Genomic DNA, 22,129 nt, shown 5'->3' on the forward strand with positions numbered 1-22,129 from the left:
AATTATAAGCCTATTTTAACGCTATCTTCGAATATAATATATTTATAATTTAAATAATTACAAATAAAATGAACAGGAATTAAATATATTAAATTTTTCTAATTTTGGAGAATATTACCTATATTTTTGTCAAGTACATATCGATAAGTGAATGACACGTTGTTATCATGTTTAATATTATTCTTATGCATTGTCGCGTAAATGTCACGTACCGGCGGCGTGAAAATAGTCATCATATTTTTGGTTTTATTCAAGTGAAGACGTACGAATTCATCCGAAGCGCCATTTAAGTATTAAAGTCGATTGTTCTTCGTACAGCTCTTTTTTATTATACAGGTAAGTTTTCATATTATAATTTAATTTCATAAAATCGTAAAATTTCTCATGAAATCTCTATGACTATTTCATAACAGCAGTAAGATATAATTCATGCGATATATTTACTCGTATAATTTAATACCGTTTTCGTTTCAATGAACATCGTTTTCATGATACCGATAGTACGACATATTTTAAACACTAAATATATTCAGACTATATGAAGAAAGTTATGGAATTTATTAAAAAATAAACGCAAAGAATTTTGTCACGTGAACATCGTTATCCGTCAAAATTCAAAGTTTGAGTATTTCGTTCTGGTGGCGCTCAGCGTTCTCAAACTGCTTTTGCGTAAGCAAGTCGATTGGCAGTACTGTTCGCGACATGAAACGAGCGTGAATTTTTTTTCGAAACTTGTGTTGCATAAACAATGTTCTAATGCATATCCAGTGTCACTTGTAGGTAAATTTTAACGATGATTAAATTCGTTCGACCACGATTGGTTACGTTCGATGTCACTGGCACTTTGCTCATGACGAAACTGGAAGAACATTACGTCGAAATTGGAAGTCAGCACGGCCTGTCGGTCGATCCGCGCAAATTGGCGGGAAGCTTCAAAAACAGCTTCCACCGGCTGAGCATAGAGCATCCAGTATACGGTAAACACACTGGCATTGGATGGGAAAATTGGTGGCGGCAAATAGTTCACAATGTTTTCAAGGATCAAGATAATTATATTTCGGATGCTACTTTGGACAAGGTGATAACCACGCACAAATATTATCAAGAATTTAGATTATTCTAAAGAAAACTGAAAAATTGTTTTATATATTAAAGACTCATTTTTTTCGAAACCTTTACTTTTTACAAATTGATATTTTTAAATTTTGCAAATTAAGATTCTTGAACAAATTATTGAAGTAAATACAAATGAGTGATATATTAATTATATATATTAACCGGCCATATTTTTTATTAAGTAAAATTAATTTTATTGCCTTAGTTTCTTGTATTCGAGAATTATATGAAATACAATTCCAGGTATTATGAAATATAAAACGGTAATTACATGATACCATTTAGTTACTTCGATAAAAATTTGTATAATGATGAAGTGGGTCAAAGTGATACTTCCAATTATTGAATATTATTGAATACTATTGTAAAATGATTCGTTTTAATATTCAAATGCTTGGTGCAAGCACAAAAATCTAAGTAAAAGAAAATGGGTTTAAAAATCGAAAAACACCGAATTAACCCATTTACTTGAACTGGTATCAACTATCTATGACCCTGTTTATCGTTATGACCCTTAGGTTGCTACCAGTCTGATAAAGTGCTATGGCACAAGCATGTGCTGGCACAAGTATCCAGGCACGATCGAATTACTCGAGTATCTGCAGAAAAAGGGCCTGATTTTAGGAGTGATATCAAATTTCGATGAGAGATTGGAAACGATACTTCTGGACACCAGGATCCGTTTTTATTTTTCGTTCGTTTTAACCTCCTATGGTTTCGGCGTGGAGAAACCAAATACCTCGATCTTCGACGAGGCGCTTAGGTTAACAAAAGAACGGCACAATATCGATGTGATTCCCCAGGAAGCGATACATATTGGCGATTCCATAAGCAACGACTATATCGGTGCGAGAAATGCTAATTGGAAAGGCATTCTTGTTAAGCACGATAATGATGTTGCGAATGAGAAAAGAGTTCCTAAAGAGGATATCTTTAGGAATCTTCAAGAACTACGGGAACATTTTACGATACTTTTTAACCAGGAAAGTAAATCCATCTAAATTAATGGAATTTTTATTTTAAAGTACATTCGTTTTATTTTTTTCGAGTTAATTCATTCTTAAACAATTTTTTAAATATTGAAACCCAGATGCGTGTAATAAAGTTTTCATTTGTGGAGCTTAACAAGATAAAATTATTTGACATAAATTGAGAAGTATGTAGGAATATTTGTATTTTTTTTTTTAAGCACCAAAGTAACAATTTTATATACACTGATAAGTGAGAGTAACAGTGAGATTAACTTAGGTGATTAAAGTTTTGTATATTTAATGACATATAAACTTAGTGGATTTCTTAGAACTAATAATTATTATGTAACTATAAAACGACTATAATAATATGCAATAGCCACTTATATGTATTTATGATAATATATTTTTTGTAAGGACATGCGAAATTCGTTGCTTTTATAACTTCTAACGATTGTCTTAAATTTTGTTAAATACCTTTAAACTAAATTGTATATTAAAAAGCAATCCAACTTTTAGGTTTTAACGAATTTTTATTAATGATTAAGTAGTCTACTAATAACGGAATTATAAACGTGTGGGTGATATTATGATATCACTTCACATTTCCTGGTAGAAAGATAACTGTCTTAATGCTTCTCAAATGATGAGCAATACATTTTAAACGTTAGACAATTTTTCCAGACACACGGACAAATATCGAAACGGATTTTATGTTCATAAATATTTAAAAATTTATTCTTTAACTTTAGTACAGTTAAAGGTAATATACTTGTTCTTTACGAGTTTCGTAAAATTTCAAGAATTTTTTATTTCACCACCAATGAAGGTTACAATATTATTGGCGCAGGAAAAAATGAATAAAAATTAGGATTAAAAATATTTACGTGAATACATCTAAAATTATTCAATGACGGGGTAAAAGGAAAAAGCCATCGCTTCCTGAGTAATCTCTTTCTTGCTTCCGTTTTAGCGAGATATGTACCGATTCAGTTGTTTATGAGTGTGAATGAAACAATGAACTAATAAGACTGAAACTGAGAAATAAATAATAACATCAAAGAAAAACTGTTCCTAAATTATCTAAAATCTACTCAATCGCGGTATTAGATAAAATTATTTATATTACGAAAAACGTAAATTTAAATAATTTTATATTTACTAGATATGTATATTATTTATACTAAGTAATAATTGTACCCGTACTCGTATGTTACTATTGGTAATGATGTAATACTAGTAGTTGTAGTAGTAGTAGTAATAATAACAAAAATAGTAACAACAGCAATAACAAAACAATAACAATGTATAATTTGTAACCCTAAAACGATGCCATCGCTGTTTTTCTCGGCCTATTCTTGGCCTGCACTTTCTACTCTACCCGAGTGGCGACGTGTTACCACCACAAATGCCTGGCATCGGGTACTCGACTTCCCCACAGGCTCACTCACGACTCCTCTCGTTCAGTTTCTCGGTGAACCGTCGCGTGGAGAGTGGCTTTCTTCGCAGTTTCCCAGTTTTCTGTCGATCGAAGAGGTTAGAATGAGAATTTTCTCTTTTAATTTGAGAAATTCGCGGCGCATCGCGCAAATTACGTTCGTTTCTAAATTGGTGAATAATTTGTAGTTGGTCCGTGTTGCATCCGCATGTGAACGTGAACAATCAGCAGATATTGCTTCTCCCTTTGTGCGAGGCGCGAGAATTTTTCTAGTTTAAAATTTTTCGTTCACTTTCGTTCATGATCGTGGATACAATTGACAATATCAACTCGTGAATTTTATCGAATAAATATATTCATTCAAACTACGTTTAGTGATTTATACCATGAAATGTAATATCGAGAAACATCTATATACGTATTTATGTAAATCAGTATCATTCAATTCAGAAAAAAGAGGATTTAAAAAATTTTTAAAGCATCATTGAACGTAGTTCTAGAATTGCCGGGATTTTATAATTTACACGAGTGTTTGGTAATATCTGTTTAAACGCCACCTATAAAGAAACTTATTGTACGAAGCTTATTTTTAGTTAAAATTTGAGACTTCTGACATTTCCACTTTACTTATGTAATATTCACTCATTAACAGTAAAAATGTTTGTATTTTTAAAATCCTGAAATAAATAATCTTTTTCAAATTTTAAATCTTATAATTGTAGGATTTTTACTGTTCTCTTCTCTTTAAGTAACAATTTTTAAGGAAAGAAAAACTAGTGTGTAGTGTTAATTTGGTATCGCGAAAGATTAATTACTTAGAAAACTAATGTTAAAATTATTAAACGTTAGATAGATAAAGGAAGCACAGCCCGCGGAATGTGGTCTTGCTAATAAAAAATCAAAGCGATTGTTGCGGGTCTCATTGTTGCCGATGACCTAACTCGAGGAAAAGTGTTCACTCTAACATTAAACAAAAAAATTCGGAGGAAGTAAAAGTTACAAATGGACTGCGGATTTTTACCGAAGAAAGTGTACCGATATTAAAATAAAGCGTGATCATCCAACGAATTTTAAATATGACGAGAGGAAGGCACAAGAAGATGTTGATATTACTCGCTGTCTCCATGGTGGTGGTACTAGCAGAACCCGATCCTTCAGAAGAGTATCTTTATAGTCGATTTACAAAAAACAGAGAGGAAGATAAATGTTACGATGACAATGGAAAACCACAGGTTCGTACTATTTCTATTTTCGTTTATTTTATTTACCATATAACACATATACATGTATGCAACCATTGTTTTAGCAATAGCTTATTAAACATATTTTATTGATAACGCGTTACGGACTTATATTAAATATTACAATCACTATTTACGGACTTAATATTTTAGTTGAATTTTTATACAACACTACCACATAAATATAAATATAAGCTAGAATTATCTCCAGTTTATTCCGAGTCATCGAAATTCCGACTTTTTTGTAGGATATTATTACATTAGGTTATCAAACCAAAGTTCGAAGTTACATCAACGTTCGATGATAGGGACAGAAAGATAAAAATAGACGAACATACTAATGTTTAAAGAATTTTTCATTTTACATAAATTGGAAAAAGAAATTTTTATTCTTTTGTTTGTAAACTATAAGTATTAAATACAAATGGAATTCAGAACTGCGAAAAATAATTCCTTTCTACGAATTGACGGCTTATTCGTTGAATTTATATTTCAAAATGTTGGTGTTGCAAAACTTTTCGAGATCGCTTGGAAGCCTCTAAAGGATGTCCCTGTAGAAATTGTTCTCGGAACTGTTTGGAACAAAACTACCTGCTATTAGTTGAATACAATGCATGACCACCCGATACACGGTCCCGTAATAATGCCATCCCTTCGTCCCTGTCTCAAGCACTTTACTCTTTATGTATTTAACGTTTAAAAATTGATTATATTTGTTAACTTGTACGATGCGTAGAAAGAAAAAAAAATCATTAACTCCTTATCTTATGATTTCTCTCACAACTATGCTTAATAAAACTACTTTATAGTAAATAATTGAATTAAAAAAAAGAAAGGAATTTAATGCTTATTTTCTATGTATATGTTTATTGAATAAGCTAAAGATTGACAATGAACAAGAAATATTACACTTAAAAATAAATAAATAATATTTAAATTTGTCAAATTCTGTTAAAAATGTTATATTACAGGAGGAGGGGTTACGTACTTTCTAAGCTTTTCGAAAAAATATAATTATTATTTTATTTAAAGAAAATGATAAAATTTGCACGAAACTAAAAATCATTAATATTTTTGTGTAATTCATTCTAACATTTCTGATATCTTGAATAATATTATGACTAATAAAGTAATGAAAATATTCTAGGGTGCGCACCTCAAAGTAAAGTAAATTATAAAACAAGTTGATGGATCGTGTTAATTGAAAATTATTTCTAATGTTTCGGGTTGCAGAGATGTATACCGCCTTTTGAGAATGCAGCGTTTAACGTGCTGATGGAAGCAACGAACACGTGTGGCCAAGACAGGCCAATCGAATTTTGTAAACAGACTGGCGTCCAAAAGAAGTCTTGCGAGATATGTCGGTTCGGTGATCATCCTGCCCTGTTCCTTACCGACCACGATAACAATGACAACGCGACTTGGTGGCAGTCGGAAACGATGTACGAAGGCATCGGATATCCGAATCAAGTCAATATCACGTTTCATCTAGGTAGGATCAAGAAACGAATCTTCATTACATTCTCCTATCAATAAGTATCAATTGAAAAATCAACAACGCTTTACACTGATTTGTTTTAACCCTAAGTCGCAAAAAAGGATTCAATTACTCAAACAGCGATAGATCAACAGGCAGTTTTTGTTTTTTCTATTACCTAAGCAATTGATGTATAATTTAGCTTCATCTGCTGAAGGTTTCATATATTTCAAAGAATCTTCGTCCGCAAAGGGTGAATAATGCTCTCCGCGACTAACTGTGAGTTTTATAATGTAACTTAACCCTTAGCACTTCGGTCAATTTCACAACATATCAGCAACTGCAAGCCATTTTTATATATTAAAGAATGTTATATTATAACATTTCTCAGATTTTATCTTTTCTTTTTTAAAACAAAATTTGAGTGTTTACCAAACGCAATAATCTTAGGGTAGTTTTTTCATTAAAATTTTTAATGTTATATTTTTGATAATTAAAATATTTAATATTATAAATGATTCTATAATAGAGCCTATAGAGTACGAAGGGTTAAATTACCGTTGACCACTTTAACTCTTCACGGGATAGAAGTGTAGAAACTTGTAGCGAATTTCGTCATTGCAGATAGAAAAAGAGAGTTCATTCATTAGTATCCGCGATGAACTTTTAACACGTCCTCAATGTTTGTCGCTGTCTTTCTTCCAGTCCCACTAGCTATCTTCTTCCATTTTACTTCCTTATCTATCAGGATGCGTGCGTGATGAGATAATTCTCGGAACATGTACAATAAAGAAACATAGGCGAGACACAGCGTTCGAGCGTGAATATATTTTATTTTTCGTCGATAGGTTTTCTTTCTGTTTAACGTTAAAACTACTCAGCAATTACTGTGACTTATTTCAAATTTTTTTATATAATTTAAAACAATACGTTTCTTGAAATTTGTGGAGTCTCGTATTCCTATATCTGTGCAAATACACAGGTTTACTTAAAAATCTCTTGATAAAACGTCTCCATAATTTAAATATTTGCAAAATAAAAATTATAAATGCTATTTAACCCATCTTGTAGTTCTAGTGTTAATGGCTGTAATAATTTCCTTCGATTAAACGTTTCAATTAGGTTTTCCGTTTGACTTATGAATAGATTTCAAAATAGGCGAGTGGCTTTGAATGTAATGTATTGTACAATACAGTAAAGGTTACAACATAATGCATAGAAGCGGGTCTTGGTTACAAGAATGCTAATATTGGAAGTGCGTAATAACGTATGCCGTTAGATAATCTTCTAAACTATTCCTCATTGTCGGTTGCAAATGATTTTTCGCGTAGCTAATTAAAATTGCAATTATTTTTCTATTAACAAATAATTGCTGAATGGAAGATTTTCAGGATTCGGAAAATTGTAGAGTCTTCTTTGAAATGGGCACCCAGTAGAATTTCTGTCTGTGCGCCACATGTTCGTTCATGAAAGAATCGGCCACTTGCACCCCGCTGGCTTTACAGTGGAGGATTGCAATGGCGTAGGACTCATTCCCCGATGAATTTCAATGCGGATCAACGCTTTATAGTTTCATCAGTTCTGTTCACTATTGCGTTCGCAGTAAAATTGTACAATGAATATAAATTGGTCGTATTACATTCTGATCTATATTTTATTTCCTTTTAATATGCGTGTTTAATTTTGAGGAGATAGCAATAGCAGAAATAACTTATCTCGTAATAATGAAATATTCCTTACAGACGACATTGCTCGAGGAATATAAGTATACGGTTTTAAATTTCAACGACCGTGATTTTAGGGAAGTTGCAATGGCGTAGGAATTGTTTATCGTTTTATAATCTTCTACATTTCATTTAGATTTATACAGATAGAAAAATCTGAAATAATGGCGATAGGCATGTATTAAATTATACTGATCTACAATACCATCTATTTTAAATAAAAGTTCTTCTATAAAGTTAAAATGAATCTGCATAAATATTTGCAGTAGATTCATTATTGGCTTATCAATAGTAATACTGGTAATATCTTTACATTGATATATTTTTTACATAAATGTCAATTATGTCTTTTTAAGTCTGTATAATGTATTTCCATATATTTTAATCCTCATCCGTTCCTCATATACGTAACTTATAATTAAACTGTGATTATATTGAGAGCGTATTCGAACGACCTGGCGTTATGACCAGATAAACTCAATACCTCAAATGTATATCAATTTCTGAGAATATATACATAACGATCTTCAAAGGTTTATTCGCTGGAATGCCATGTCGGTTCATCAGAAAACTCACTTGGTGTAATCACAGAGCTTTGATAAGTCCTTCGCGTGCCAGATAGAATATAAAATAAAAATCTCTGAAAAATATACATTTCCATTTGGAAAAAGGAAGTTGACCTTCAAGTGACATAAAAAAAAAACGCTTAACGAATAAAAAACAAATTATATTTTCCTCCCGGAAACTATGATACTTTGGTGTTCTATGTTTTTCTTGTAAATGTGTTGTTTTCAAGATACATTTAGATGAAAAATTTTCAGATAAATATCCTGTGTATAGATATTAGTAAAAATAAATATACACATAGATAGAAAATTCTCAAATTCTCTTGGGCAGTTATTACTATTTAAATTATTGAAAAGAAATAGTTTCGATTTAGGTGGCCTATTATACCTAATATTACGTCAAATATACTTTAAGTGTTAATTTTTACATTTTCTTGCAATACACTTATAGCCGAATCTAATTTCAGGCAAAACTTACGACATAACTTATATTAGATCGTTGTTCGAGTCGCCGCGCCCTGAAAGCTGGGGCATCTACAAAAGGAAAAATGAGGACTCGCCGTGGGAACCGTATCAATTTTATTCGGCGTCTTGCAGAGACACTTACGGCTTACCAGATTCAAAGGAAACTAAAAGAGGAGATGATACAAGAGTACTTTGTACTTCGGAATATTCCGATATATCGCCCTTGACAAAGGGTACAGTTGCGTTTTCCACTTTGGAGGGTCGACCTTCTGCCTACAATTTCGAAACAAATACGGCATTGCAGGTATAATTTTGTTTTCATAGATTAACTCCCAGTAGTCAAATTGTCAAAATCATATTAGGTGGTTGTCAATCAGGTCGAGCGTTATTTTTAGTTGTTCTTTAATAGTAACAGCAATTATCGTTTTTAAGACACTGTAAATATTTAGCCATAATATACTTTGCTATACTCAATCATATCTCTGCAATTGTTTAGAAGAGAGGATTCAGTCCCTTGTATAGACAAAGCACACTTATGAATATGTAAGATACGTTTACAGCTGTTTATATTAAAGCATGCGTATATTAACAGAATATCAACCGCTTAGAAGATTCAAACTCTTTCTAGAAATAAATAGAAGCTTCGAAGGATTTTATAATTATTCTTACGAATTCAGAAAGATTTTGTAGTTATTTGAAAGGATAATGATAGTAATCTGAGTATTATGATAAAACTACAAAAGATTTCTTATAAACTTATAAAGATTTAAAGTAAATACCGAACGTTGTTTATATTACAAGGTGTGGGTCCAAGCGACAGATCTTAGAATTACTCTGGACAAGCTAAACACATTCGGTGACGAAATGTTTGGAGATGATCAAGTACTGAAGTCCTACTACTATGCTATCGCTGATATCGCCGTTGGAGCACGCTGCGCCTGCAATGGCCACGCCAGAGAATGCGTAAACAGTACCAGTGTGGATGGAAAAACTCGCAGAGTATGCAGGTAAGATACAGATGTACATATTTACCTCATATAAACCTATTTTTATTAAGATATGTATTAATTAACTTGCAGTGGTCAAAAACCATCATATATAACTTTATAAGGAATTTAATTAAAGAAAAGGAAAACAAATTTTCAATGTCAGAAATTATTTGTACATTAACAGTAAAAGCTGTACAAACTTTTTTTATGGAAAATAATTCGTTTCATTTTCAATGGTTTTCTCAAATAGAATACATGACATTTGCACTTACAACATTATAACTATTTTAGTATGTTTAAACGATCTTTAGGCTTTTAGATTTACATACATGTTCAACAATCCACAAGAGTTACCAATTGATTTTACAGAAACTATTTATTAAAATTCATATTATAGCTAATTTATTCTTTTAAAATGCCAAAATCAAATATATATATATTGTATATTAAATGTGCTAACTGGTAGTCTTAAATATATATTTCTTAAGTGGTCAAATTAAATGAAACATTTTACATTTAAAAATACATAATAGCAGTGAAATATGCATTCAAAATAGTTTGCGTTTATCTGTTACCATTTTATTACAAGATATTTTCAAAAGGCAGAGTTTTAAAATGTACATGTATGAAATGTATTACTCTATCTATATACAGATGCGAGCATAATACCGCCGGACCAGATTGCAACGAATGTTTACCATTTTACAACGATGCACCTTGGGGACGTGCTACAACTACAGATGCCCACGAATGTAAACGTGAGTACTGAACTTTGTAGCATTAGTTAAAAATCTGGATGTAGTGAGTACCCATAGTGTAGTATGACTCATCGATCCTAATAAAACAAAATTTTATTTAGGAATAAATAATATATTTATTTATTATATATGGTTTATATAATATATATTTCTTTGAATATAATATTTTAATTTCGGGTTTATTACTAGTATTTGAAATATTAATAAAATAACTGTCGGTCTTCGTTGTAGTAGTGGTCACCGATAAATCGGCGAGCGAATATACAGGGTGTATGCCATAACTGTCGCCACAATTTTCTTTAGATTTCTAATAGTCGGACGAAAAAATGTTTAAAACAAAAATGAATCTGTTTTCAGCGGGTTATAAACTGCGGTAGAAAATATTTGAAAAAAGTTTTTTCTTCGACAAAAGGGTAAGGTCACTTTTTTAAAATGACATTACGATTTAAGATTTTTTAGTATTTTGAAAACATCTAGGCGCCAACCATGACACTACATAATAGAAAGTACATATTTCTATTTAAAATATCGGACGTGACCTTTATAGAACCCTCCAAGGTCGCAGTGTGATCAAACAATTGTAAACACTATACTTATCTCTTAATCTCACATTATTGCCTTCTTATAATTGTTTGTATCTTCCATATTTTTCGAATTATCGCACGTTTCCAGATAAATCATACACACTGTATAATTCCATTAAAAAAAAAAAAACGAAGTTGACCTTCATAAGTCCTTTACTTGAGCATATAAGAAAAATTCACTCACATCAGATAATGCGCCGCTCTAATGCATTTAGTTCGAATATTTAGTAATTCCAAAGACATTCGAGTGAATTAATTTAAATTGAACACCCTGTATACATGTAGTCTACGACGAAAGGGTTATAAATTTTTTAAATGGATAGGAACTACAATATTTGATAATCAAGTGCCACTAAAGGAATTAATTGTCTATAATATGTATGAGAATCGTGTATTGTTAGAATTTGATGTACTAGACGAAAAACGAATGGGCAGTGGAAGTATGTAGCTATCCAGAACTCACACAGCTGTTAACTGTATGGGCGCTGACAGAGGATATCTTTGAAAGGTCGGTATCCTGGTCAGTGTGTAGGTGGGCCTTGACAAACCTGCTCTTCAAACGGCTGTTTTTCACTGTTCTATATCCGGTGTCCAGTCGTAGGGCCCACCATTATCGTAAATCATGGTCTTTATCCATGGTTTAGAATTCTCAGGAGACATACAGTTGTTAATATTACGCGTTACTTAAACGTAAGCTCTATCGGAAACTACTGTCCATTTTTGAATTAAAAGAAAATAATATATTTTCAATGCATTTATTAACATATCCGCGACCGACAAATTTTTCGCTTTTCTAATACTCATTACCAGTGAAAATTAAGGGAATTTTAAGCTAATTGCCGCCGATTCTGGACATTAAAATAGAGACAAAAGTTAGGAAATTTCTTTTAAAATGTTAGTCTTATAACGATCTGTTTGAAATGAAAGACTTTCTGTGAAAGAAGTTGCACATGGAAAAGAACAGAGGAATAAAATATTTTGGAAGAAAATATTTGAAAAGATATGAATTCACGTCAGTAGTCGCGAATGCGCTAATATTTACTGAATAATATCATTTCCATCGTTACTAATGACTTTTCCCCAGCGTAATGGTAATTTGTGGACTCCATGTCTGTACCCATTCCATTCTGTAATGACTCATCTTTGGAGATCTTGAGGTAGCACATCGAACAGAATTTTCTGGTGGACCTAATATATTGAAAAGGTTGGAACGTATATGTGTACGTTCGAAAATTCAGCATCGAACAAAAAAATTTTATTCTTTATTTTTCTCTTATTTTTCCATGAGGAATCACTTTTCATCCGCTTGTTCTTATTCGAAGGCAACCCTCCATTTTACTAGGAAATTTATCATTTTATAGAAATGAAAGATATTACTTTTTTCCATCTTATTGAAAAATCTTGATATGTAATCTAATTAGAACGGTTTCTCGAACACATTACCAGTCAGTGGCCAATTAGTTGTAAAGGATATTTTAAATTTCGAAGAATTTTGTAGGCTCAGTTAAAAATATAATAGATTGATATAATAGTATGATTAGCCAGGCTTAATTAATTTTGCACAATTATGATACCAAAGAGAGTAAAATATCGCGGCGGCAGAAATATCTCGCGAGAATATTTGTAAGGTTGTTATTTTATAATACTTTGTAACTAAGTGGTTCATAGGATTGTCAGATTCGAATGTATTCGTTCGAATGCTGACCTGTTCATTTTTCAACAAGAATAAAAAAATTAAAGTTAAACTAGAATTAAAATAAAATCAAAAGTAAAACAAAAATCAAAAAACCAAATCTAAAGCTAGAATTAAAAAAGTAAAGCTAAAATTAAAACCAGAACTAAAACTAAAACTAAAATCGTTACGTTTAATGTTCACAAATACTTTGCCCTGCAGAGACAAAACATTTCTTCAGGATTATAGGTATCACCTTCTCGAGCACCCGAAGAGAGTTTGCGTTCACGATCATGCTGGCATTACCTAACCAGCTTTACCTTTTACGTTCATTGCTTGTTCTGAAGTGGGGATTGTTGGCAATGCAGGGGCACACAATGCAGCTTTTCTGTAGACCGCGAGCTCAGTGCATAAGATACCGCGATACCTAAGATACAAACGAACATTCATTTATTTATTGCGTCGGTTAAACCGCGCAGTTACCTACGTGATATCGTGTATGGGACCGATTCAAGGAAAGAATAAGTCGTTATCCTATTCCTACGACAATGCGATCGAGCGCATCATGCGTTATCGATGAAATCGTCTCGCTACAAACATTCATCTCGCATTAAATTCTTTCGGATCGGAAGTTCCAATTGATACCCTGTCGAACAATGAAGTAACGGCGAGATTAAAAAAATTGTTAAAAATAATTTTGGGTCGCATTCAATTACGTTAAGTCCTGTAATTATGTAACACGGACTGATAGGAATTCGATGTGCACAGTTTATCGTTTGGAAATAGAATTATGAATAAACATTCCTGTAGAACTTGTGAATAATCCAACTGAAACGTATCCTCTGGCTGTTTAAAACAGTTGCCATGGGATTTTTATTGAAGGTGATATCAACCGTGTACTTAATATTCGCGAATATAACGATATCAGTAACTTCGAGATGGGACGGGATTCTTCCGTGGTACTCCGCATCTAGTAAATATCTTGATAATGTTATTTATTTTTCAATTGCCTGATCCTTTTTTAGGTCTACGTTACATCACAGTAACTTGCCTTTTTTTAGAATGTATTGTTAAATGTATGATTTGTTTCAACTTGTTAGATTAATTTAACTAAATTAGAATGTCATTGTTTTTCAGCTTGCAATTGCAATGGATACTCGGAGAGATGCTATTTTGATAGAGAACTGTATAAAACAACTGGCCACGGTGGTCATTGCTTGGATTGTCGGGCTAATCGCGACGGCGCGAATTGTGAACGTTGCCGAGAGAACTTTTACCAACATCCGGATGACAAATACTGCGTTGCTTGTAATTGTAACGAAATAGGTAAACTGATACAATACCTTTTGTTTATTAACAGTGTTTTTAATTTAAATATACAAATATTAAAGGAAACTTTGGGATATTAATGGATAATATAATATACAACTTAGCTACCGGCAATTAGTGGGATTTTTAAATTAAACGATTAATATAATTTTTATTTATACTTTAATTCTTATTTAAAGAAAATCAGCCAGAGAATGAAAATCAAATATTCCTTTTAAAACGTACCATTAAGAAAACAACAATTACAAAGAAAGTATCTATGGATTCATAATTATGTACCATTCTTTTGTGAATATAGTTAATAAAATGTAGGTAGATAGACTTCAGCTAACCAATATAAATAACATTATGCATTTGCAAGTGTACAATAAGAAAAAAGTATTAATCAAAGAATCTATTCAATGTATTTTACCTTTGGTTGTATTTAAAATTTAGATACAAGATTTTCATGTAGTACATTAGCAAACAGTTAATTTGAACTAAATACATTGCAGGATCTAGAAGTTTACAATGTAACAGTGAAGGAAAATGTCAATGCAAACCTGGGGTCACAGGAGATAAATGTGATCGTTGTGCTGCTAATTACTACAACTTTGGTTCTTACGGATGCATATCGTGTGAATGCGACGTGACTGGTTCCCTGAATAATACTCCAAATTGTAATGTTACCACTGGTACTTGTACCTGTAAAGAAAATGTTGAAGGGAAACGTTGTCCAAAGTTAGTACAGATCGCAAAATCGAAATTTTTGGTAATACAATAAAATCTCCATTGTATAACTTGATAGAAAAATATGACTGAATACTTACTTTTTCAACAGTGGTTTATAGATGGCAAATAAGTCGATAATAAAACAATTGAGATTTTATTGTACTAAGCTGTGTGTTGAAGTGGTTTACTTATTTAAAATGTTATATACAGTTTATCCTAATAATATTTATATTATGTTCTTTATAATAGATGTCGACCAGGATTCTTTAACCTTGCAATTGACAACGAATTTGGTTGTACACCGTGCTTCTGTTACGGACATTCTTCGGTATGCCAATCTGCAACTGGTTATTCTAAGTTTGTAATTGAAAGCATGTTTGTGAGAGGAACTGAACGGTGGTCAGCCACAGTTGCTGGAAACACGGTACCTCTTCATTATGATCATTTTACTCAAACAATATCTGTTACTGCATTGGACCGAGACAACGTTTATTTCGTTGCACCTGGTAAATATGATACATAGCATTTAATATATTCTATTGCAATAATAATAAACGTCATTTTTTGTATGTCTTTGAATACCTATGTAAAAAGCCAAGTTTACATGTAACAGAGAAAGATAATGAAAAAAATATTAATGCCAAAGGAATTATTTATAGACAGATTCCTTGGTGATCAACGAGCATCATACAATCAAGATTTATCATTTACATTAAGAATCGCAGAAGCTGGTCCTGCACCTACAGTTCGTGATATAATACTGGAAGGAGGAAATGGTGAACAAATTACACAACCGATTTTTGGACAGAATAATCGTTTACCTACAGTTACGGTAATTTAATTTTGACACAGTGTACCAATCTATTAACATTTCTAAAATTATTACTCATATCCTAGCTTAACTTAGATTCTGGGTTTCTTTCCTTTTGCTGTTTACTCGGTTTAATTACTTGACATTGGAAATAACAGTTTTATTTCCTAATATATTTGATTATATAATTACAAATTAAAAATAAAATATTAATAATAAATTAATTGGTAACATAGCCGCAAGAATACCGTTTTAAACTTCACGAACATCCTAAGTATGGTTGGGAACCACGTTTGTCTTCTCGAGCGTTCATGTCCATTTTGTCCAATCTGTCAGCTATAAAAATTCGTGGAACTTACACTCATAAAGGTAATAACAAATTATAAATGCAAAAACTCTCGTTACCTTAATGAAAATTGTTATACCTTCAACTTTATTCTTGTAGACAGAGGATTTTTGGATGACGTTAAGTTGGAAACGGCTCACCGGGGAGCTGCAGGCGAATCTGCAGATTGGGTAGAGCACTGTCAATGTCCCCCTGGATACGTGGGACAATTCTGTGAATCTTGTGCACCTGGATTCCATCATGATCCGCCAAACGGTGGTCCTTTCGCGCTATGCGTTTCTTGTAACTGTAATGGACACGCAGATATTTGTGAAGCCGAAACTGGTATCTATTTAAAATACGTTTATTGAACTAAAAATTTATTTAAGACTTTATACTACTTTATTATTGATCGACTTTAGGTCAGTGCATTTGTCAGGATAATACAGCAGGTAGTAATTGCGAATTATGTAAACGCGGTTATTATGGTCACCCACTAAAAGGTACGCCTGATGATTGTAAACCTTGCCCTTGTCCTGATAATGGACCATGCATACTGCTTGGTAATAACCCAGATCCTATTTGTTCTGAATGTCCGTCGGGCAGGACAGGTAAGAATCAGGAAATTCTGAGAATTCTGGTATGCATTGTTCGACAAGAGATAAATACTTTTTATTTTCAGGACCAAGGTGTGAAACGTGTTCCGATGGATACTTTGGTAATCCTGAGGGAGGCATAGCTTGTCGACCTTGTGATTGTAACAATAATATCGATTTAAACGCTGTTCGAAACTGCAATCAAGAAACTGGAGAATGTCTCAAATGTGTTAATAATACGGCTGGTTTCTATTGCGAAGAATGTCTTCCAGGTATCAACATATAAGTTGGTACTTAAATTCTTAAAAGTATTTTACGCAAGTTCGAATAATGAAAATTAATTGAAACAATGTTTGGCATCAGGATATTACGGAGATGCGCTGTCTGATCGCAGAGAGGATGGTTGTAGATTGTGTCAGTGTTATCCACCGGGTACAGTTGAACTTGACGATGGAAGGGTAGCTCCTTGTGAACAATTAACTGGGCAATGCAAATGTAAGCCACACGTGATTGGCCGAAATTGCGATAAATGTGAGGAAGGATATTATCACATACTGAGTGGGGAGGTATATATACATATGTTTATTTATTTATTTATTTGTTTACTCATTGTCTAAAATTTGTCATATTCATATTTGGTAATGAATTTGTTTAGTATAACTATTTATCATTTAGGACATATATTATAAACATGATCTTCATTTTAGGGTTGTGCATCTTGTAATTGCGATCCAGAAGGATCTTATAATCGTACATGCAATCCCATTAATGGTCAATGTGAATGCAGACCAGGTGTTACCGGTCAACGTTGTGATAAATGCCTGTCTTATCAATATGGTTTCAGTAGGGAAGGTTGCAAGCCTTGCGATTGTGATAGTATTGGTTCTCAAGACTTACAGTGTGATATTAATGGACAGTGTCCAGTAAGTTTATTTAATATTAACATCTGACCTGAGTCGTATTATGTATTTAGTATAGTAATTTATTCTATTATTATAGTGTTTCACAAATGTAGAAGGAAGACGTTGCGATCGTTGTAAGGAAAACAAACACAACAGGCAAAATGGCTGTGTCGACTGTCCAGATTGTTATAATCTCGTTCAAGATGCTGTCAATCGCCACAGGGAACGTCTGGCTGAATTGGAAAATACGCTAAAAAAAATCAACAGTAGTCCAACTGTCATAAAAGATAATGAATTTGAAAAGGAGTTAATGAAAATCCAAAATAGAGTGAAAAATCTTCTGAGTATTGCGAAGCAAGGATCTGGCAGTGAGCGTGATTTGAATAATTAATTTTTAAACTGAATTCTGAAGAAGATTACACGTGTAAATGTTATAGGTGAAAATAAAACGTTGGTGGAGCAATTAGATGAATTACGTGATCAGTTGAATGAAATCGATCAAATTTCGAAGGCGGTAGACTTAACTGCTTCCGAGGCGCAAAAAACTACCTCTGAAGGATTAACGAGCATCAACGAAGCGCAAAAAGTAGTTGATAAAATCCACACTAACTTAACTGTAAGCATAACCTTTTTATGTCTTTTTTGTGAGGGTGAATTGAATTAAAATCAAAATTTGAATGTTAATGAATATTCTCAATGTTAGGAAGCTGAAGATTATTTAGCCACGGATGGAGCAACTGCTTTAGCTGATGCAAAATTCCGTGCGGAACAAGTTGGCCAACAGAACAAACAAATGACTGCTATCGCACAAGAAGCGCGTTTACTAGCTGATCAGTAAGTAATGGTTTACTATAAACGTTTATCATTGATAGAAATTTGTATATTTTCCATGTTTACTTTAATAAAAAATTCTATTTGTTTATAACCAGTAGTATTATTTTGTAATTGGCAAACGTATCTCCAATATTTTATTCGCATATTATTTAAATTCAAATTAAAATTTTATATTTTATTCTAAAATATTTACAATGATCTTTTTAAACTTTTTTAGTATATTTAATAACTTACACTTGTGTATTTTCGTTTTTATTTCTTCATATTCTATATTAATATTTGTTTACAGAAACGTCAATGAAGCCATGAAGATTCATGACTTGGCGGAACAAGCTCGAAATAGAACTATAGAAGCTTACAATCTTGCAAAGAAAGCTATATCAAAATATACTAACTTGACGTACGTGTTTTTGCATTTTCCAAAATATCTTTTTTTAAATGTTAAGGATTGTTATTTCAATGAAATATACAACTTTTTCTATAAAAATGGTTTATTTTTAGCCAAGACATTCGAGTATTAGAAAATAAATTAGAATTATTAGAGCATCGTATGGACGAAGTGAAGAATCTTACCAGCATAGCGGCCAATAAATCGTCCACTGTGTCACAAGAAGCGATAGATTTATTGATTTTAGATTTAACACTTCCAGCCGTTAATATTGAGCAATTACGAAATCAAGTTGAAGATGTCAATATGGAGGTAAATTTCAATTGACAATCAATGTTGTACCCATAAATAGATATCTGTTGTTTAACAAAGAAGTATTGTTGCAGGGATTGCGATTAAAAGAACAAGCACAATTGTTACTAGATCGTCACGGAAGTCTCATAAATGAAATGGTAGAAAAAGTAAGAAAAAGTGAAGAATTAATAGAAAGAGCACAAGATCAGCAGGCAGCTACTGCTGAACTTTTGGCAGAACTAGACGGAGCTAATGAGAAAGTAAATGATGCTGTAAAACGAGGCGATCAAACCTTGAAAGAAGCTCAAGAAACTTTGAAAAAATTAGGCGGTATGTATCATTCAGTAAACATTATTTTATTAGTAATGAAATGACATGATATTTAATTCAATTATAATGTTGTCCCTTAGAATTTGATGCTGAAGTTCAACGTGAACGTATTAGAGCACAAGATGCTTTAAAAAATATTAGCAGTATTGAAGCAATGATTGTATACGCTACTGAACAAACTGAACAAGCGGAAGAAATATTACGCGGGTCTGAAGATAATGCCAAATATACTCGTGAAACTGCTCAGAAAGCTCAGGTACATTAATTATATATTTCAGGTATAATATAATTTAAATTATCTTCTATTAAATGAAAATATCTTTATAAAGATATACGCAGAAGAAGCTAGTGCTAAAGCAAACGACATTAGAATCGAAGCAAATAAAACTAAAATAGAAGCGCTTCGTGTAGGAAACGAGGCTGAAAAATTACATCTTAGAGTTGACACCACGGACTCCATGATGCAACAGTATGAGATTCAAATTGGTCAGGACACAAACATTACGACAGAAGTAAGATACCAATCATATATTATCATGTTTAAATAAATTGTTTAAATGCACACCACAAACATTGCTATTTTATATTTTTCAGGCAAATCACAAAGTTGGTCAAGTAAAAATCAACGTAACATTAGCATCGCAACAAGTGGACAAAGCTTTAGCTGAAGTAGCTGAAATTATAAAAGAACTAGAGAACTTACCAAAAATAGGTTAGTTAATACTTTATTATAATAATTATTTAGTCAATTTCAGTTTTACATGAACTTCTTGAAACCTATATTTTTATTAATTTAGATGATGCTGATTTGAATCATTTGGAAGAACGTCTGATTGCAGTTGAAAAAGATATTGCAGCTGCAAATTTAGATCAAAGAATCCGTGCGTTAACAGATGCAAAAAATTTGCAAACGCAGTGGGTAAAGAATTATGAAGACGAAGTTAATAGATTAAGAATGGAAGTCGAAAATATCAGCGACATAAGAAAAGTTTTACCCGTTGATTGTTATAAACGTGTACAATTAGAGCCATAAGTAGTGGTTCGTTATTAACTACTATATTTAAAAGTGCGATCATTTCATTTTTACTTTCATATCACTACATGTGCCTTACATGCATTTATAGAAAGAGAATGTTGGCTAATATGAACACTAAATATGTGAATATGTATTTAGAATCATAACTTTAACACTAAACGTAGTGACATTTTGTATATTACTATACTACTATTATACTACTATATTACCTATTTCTAAAGTAACCAGTCGAATAACTGATTATAAAATAAAAGTGAACAAATTAGATGATCGATTTTTCTTAGTGGAAGTAGAAATAGAGGACAATATAGGAATTGATATCAACTTAAATGTACGAAAGAAAACGCAGTATTTTAAATCAAATTTTAAAACCGATCATTTAACCGATTGCGGTACGTTTAGTGTTAAATTTAATTTAGATTTTTTATTCATTAAAAGATTACTCTACATTACAGCTGAGTACTTAAATTGTGTAAAACGTTATATAATTTAAATTACAAAATTATAACAAAACATTTTAGGGTAAGCCTAGACAACTAGCGGCTCGAGGACCACATGCGATATTCTCGCTATTTCTCAACTCCTAACAGAGATGCTCACCATGCCTGTTTGTGATACAATGGAGGAACAAGAAGATAAGAAACTACAGGCAGTCGATCTATTTTTCCTCTTCTCCTTCACGTTACAAGTAGGCATAGGTGGATCATTGGTAGAAAGAGAACAGTGAACAGGACATCGCATGTGACCGACAGTCTGTTGGTTGCCCAGGCCTGTTTTAGAGTATACTATTTCATACTAGTGAATCGCTAGCCAAACAGGATACTACTTGTGCATTTATACGTAGATTGTTTTATTTAACGACTTGTTTAGAACTGTTTTTTACATTTTTTTCTTGAAGACTAATTTTTCACTTGTACACGTACAAGCGAATGCAATAATGAACTTTATACCAAAGATTTTATATAGTAGACATGTGTTCCCTTTGCTGTCATTACTAGGCCGTCTGTATTATTCAGTTCTTTTAATATTTTTATAATACAATTTTTGTACGTTTGTACAAATATGTATATAGTACATATGTATGTTCATTTTTTGGCTTCTACAGTTCTTCCAAGGAAAATAACAAATGTTTCACTTTTCAATATAGTCGACCATATGCATTATATTACATAAGTTATTTATATGTTTGTAAAAGCGAAATAATGCATTACGTTTATACGGAATATTAAGAGCATTACAAAACATTTGTGAAATCGCATGGAAAACAATAAAAGTCCAAATATATTTTAAAATGTATATCATCTTGAAATTTTATACATAAGATAACACTTTTATAAAATACTGTTACATATCTACTATAAATAAAAAACTATTCATCAAAGTAATGTTACAATATATTAATTTAAGAAATCCTAAGTATGTAAGGAAATAAGTCTCTTTTAAGTTAGTTTTAAGCTCAAAAAGGAAAACCTCGATCATTCGCCGTGGGAAATTTCTTTTTTTCATTTCAGTATAATATATAATTCTTTCAAAACAACAAATCATTCTTGCCATTCTATGCATACCATATAA

The 22,129-nt window shown here is 32.0% G+C and overlaps 2 protein-coding genes across 4 annotated transcripts; both read left to right on the forward strand.

Moving 5' to 3' along the window:
• Nucleotides 1-178: 178 nt before the first annotated feature.
• On the forward strand, nucleotides 179-2,117 carry LOC116433126 (rhythmically expressed gene 2 protein). Its single transcript, XM_031990891.2, has 3 exons — nucleotides 179-336; nucleotides 781-1,078; nucleotides 1,635-2,117. The coding sequence occupies exons 2-3, from the start codon at nucleotides 794-796 to the stop codon at nucleotides 2,115-2,117; spliced, it is 768 nt and encodes a 255-aa protein (XP_031846751.1). The 5' UTR covers nucleotides 179-336; nucleotides 781-793.
• Nucleotides 2,118-3,476: 1,359 nt separating this feature from the next.
• Nucleotides 3,477-21,938, forward strand: LanB2 (laminin subunit gamma-1). Of its 3 annotated transcripts, none has more exons than XM_031990883.2 (26): nucleotides 3,477-3,623; nucleotides 4,375-4,757; nucleotides 6,000-6,258; nucleotides 9,001-9,302; nucleotides 9,800-10,005; nucleotides 10,642-10,745; nucleotides 14,139-14,327; nucleotides 14,825-15,050; nucleotides 15,291-15,547; nucleotides 15,701-15,873; nucleotides 16,089-16,221; nucleotides 16,298-16,522; nucleotides 16,600-16,788; nucleotides 16,860-17,045; nucleotides 17,137-17,339; nucleotides 17,481-17,696; nucleotides 17,773-18,043; nucleotides 18,113-18,291; nucleotides 18,379-18,509; nucleotides 18,799-18,909; nucleotides 19,011-19,209; nucleotides 19,284-19,521; nucleotides 19,602-19,777; nucleotides 19,851-20,033; nucleotides 20,116-20,233; nucleotides 20,319-21,938. In XM_031990883.2, exons 2-26 carry the CDS (start codon nucleotides 4,602-4,604, stop codon nucleotides 20,552-20,554), a joined length of 4,866 nt encoding a protein of 1,621 aa, XP_031846743.1. In that variant the 5' UTR covers nucleotides 3,477-3,623; nucleotides 4,375-4,601; the 3' UTR covers nucleotides 20,555-21,938. The 3 variants fall into 3 exon arrangements, with proteins under 3 accessions (XP_031846743.1, XP_076225669.1, XP_031846744.1); XM_076369554.1 differs by having other exon boundaries at nucleotides 3,568-3,698; XM_031990884.2 differs by lacking the exons at nucleotides 3,477-3,623; nucleotides 4,375-4,757; nucleotides 6,000-6,258; ... (1 more) ...; nucleotides 9,800-10,005; nucleotides 10,642-10,745 and adding an exon at nucleotides 13,363-13,974.
• Nucleotides 21,939-22,129: the final 191 nt, after the last annotated feature.

The sequence above is a fragment of the Nomia melanderi genome, chromosome 7 (assembly GCF_051020985.1).
Source record: "Nomia melanderi isolate GNS246 chromosome 7, iyNomMela1, whole genome shotgun sequence".
NCBI lineage: Eukaryota > Metazoa > Arthropoda > Insecta > Hymenoptera > Halictidae > Nomia > Nomia melanderi.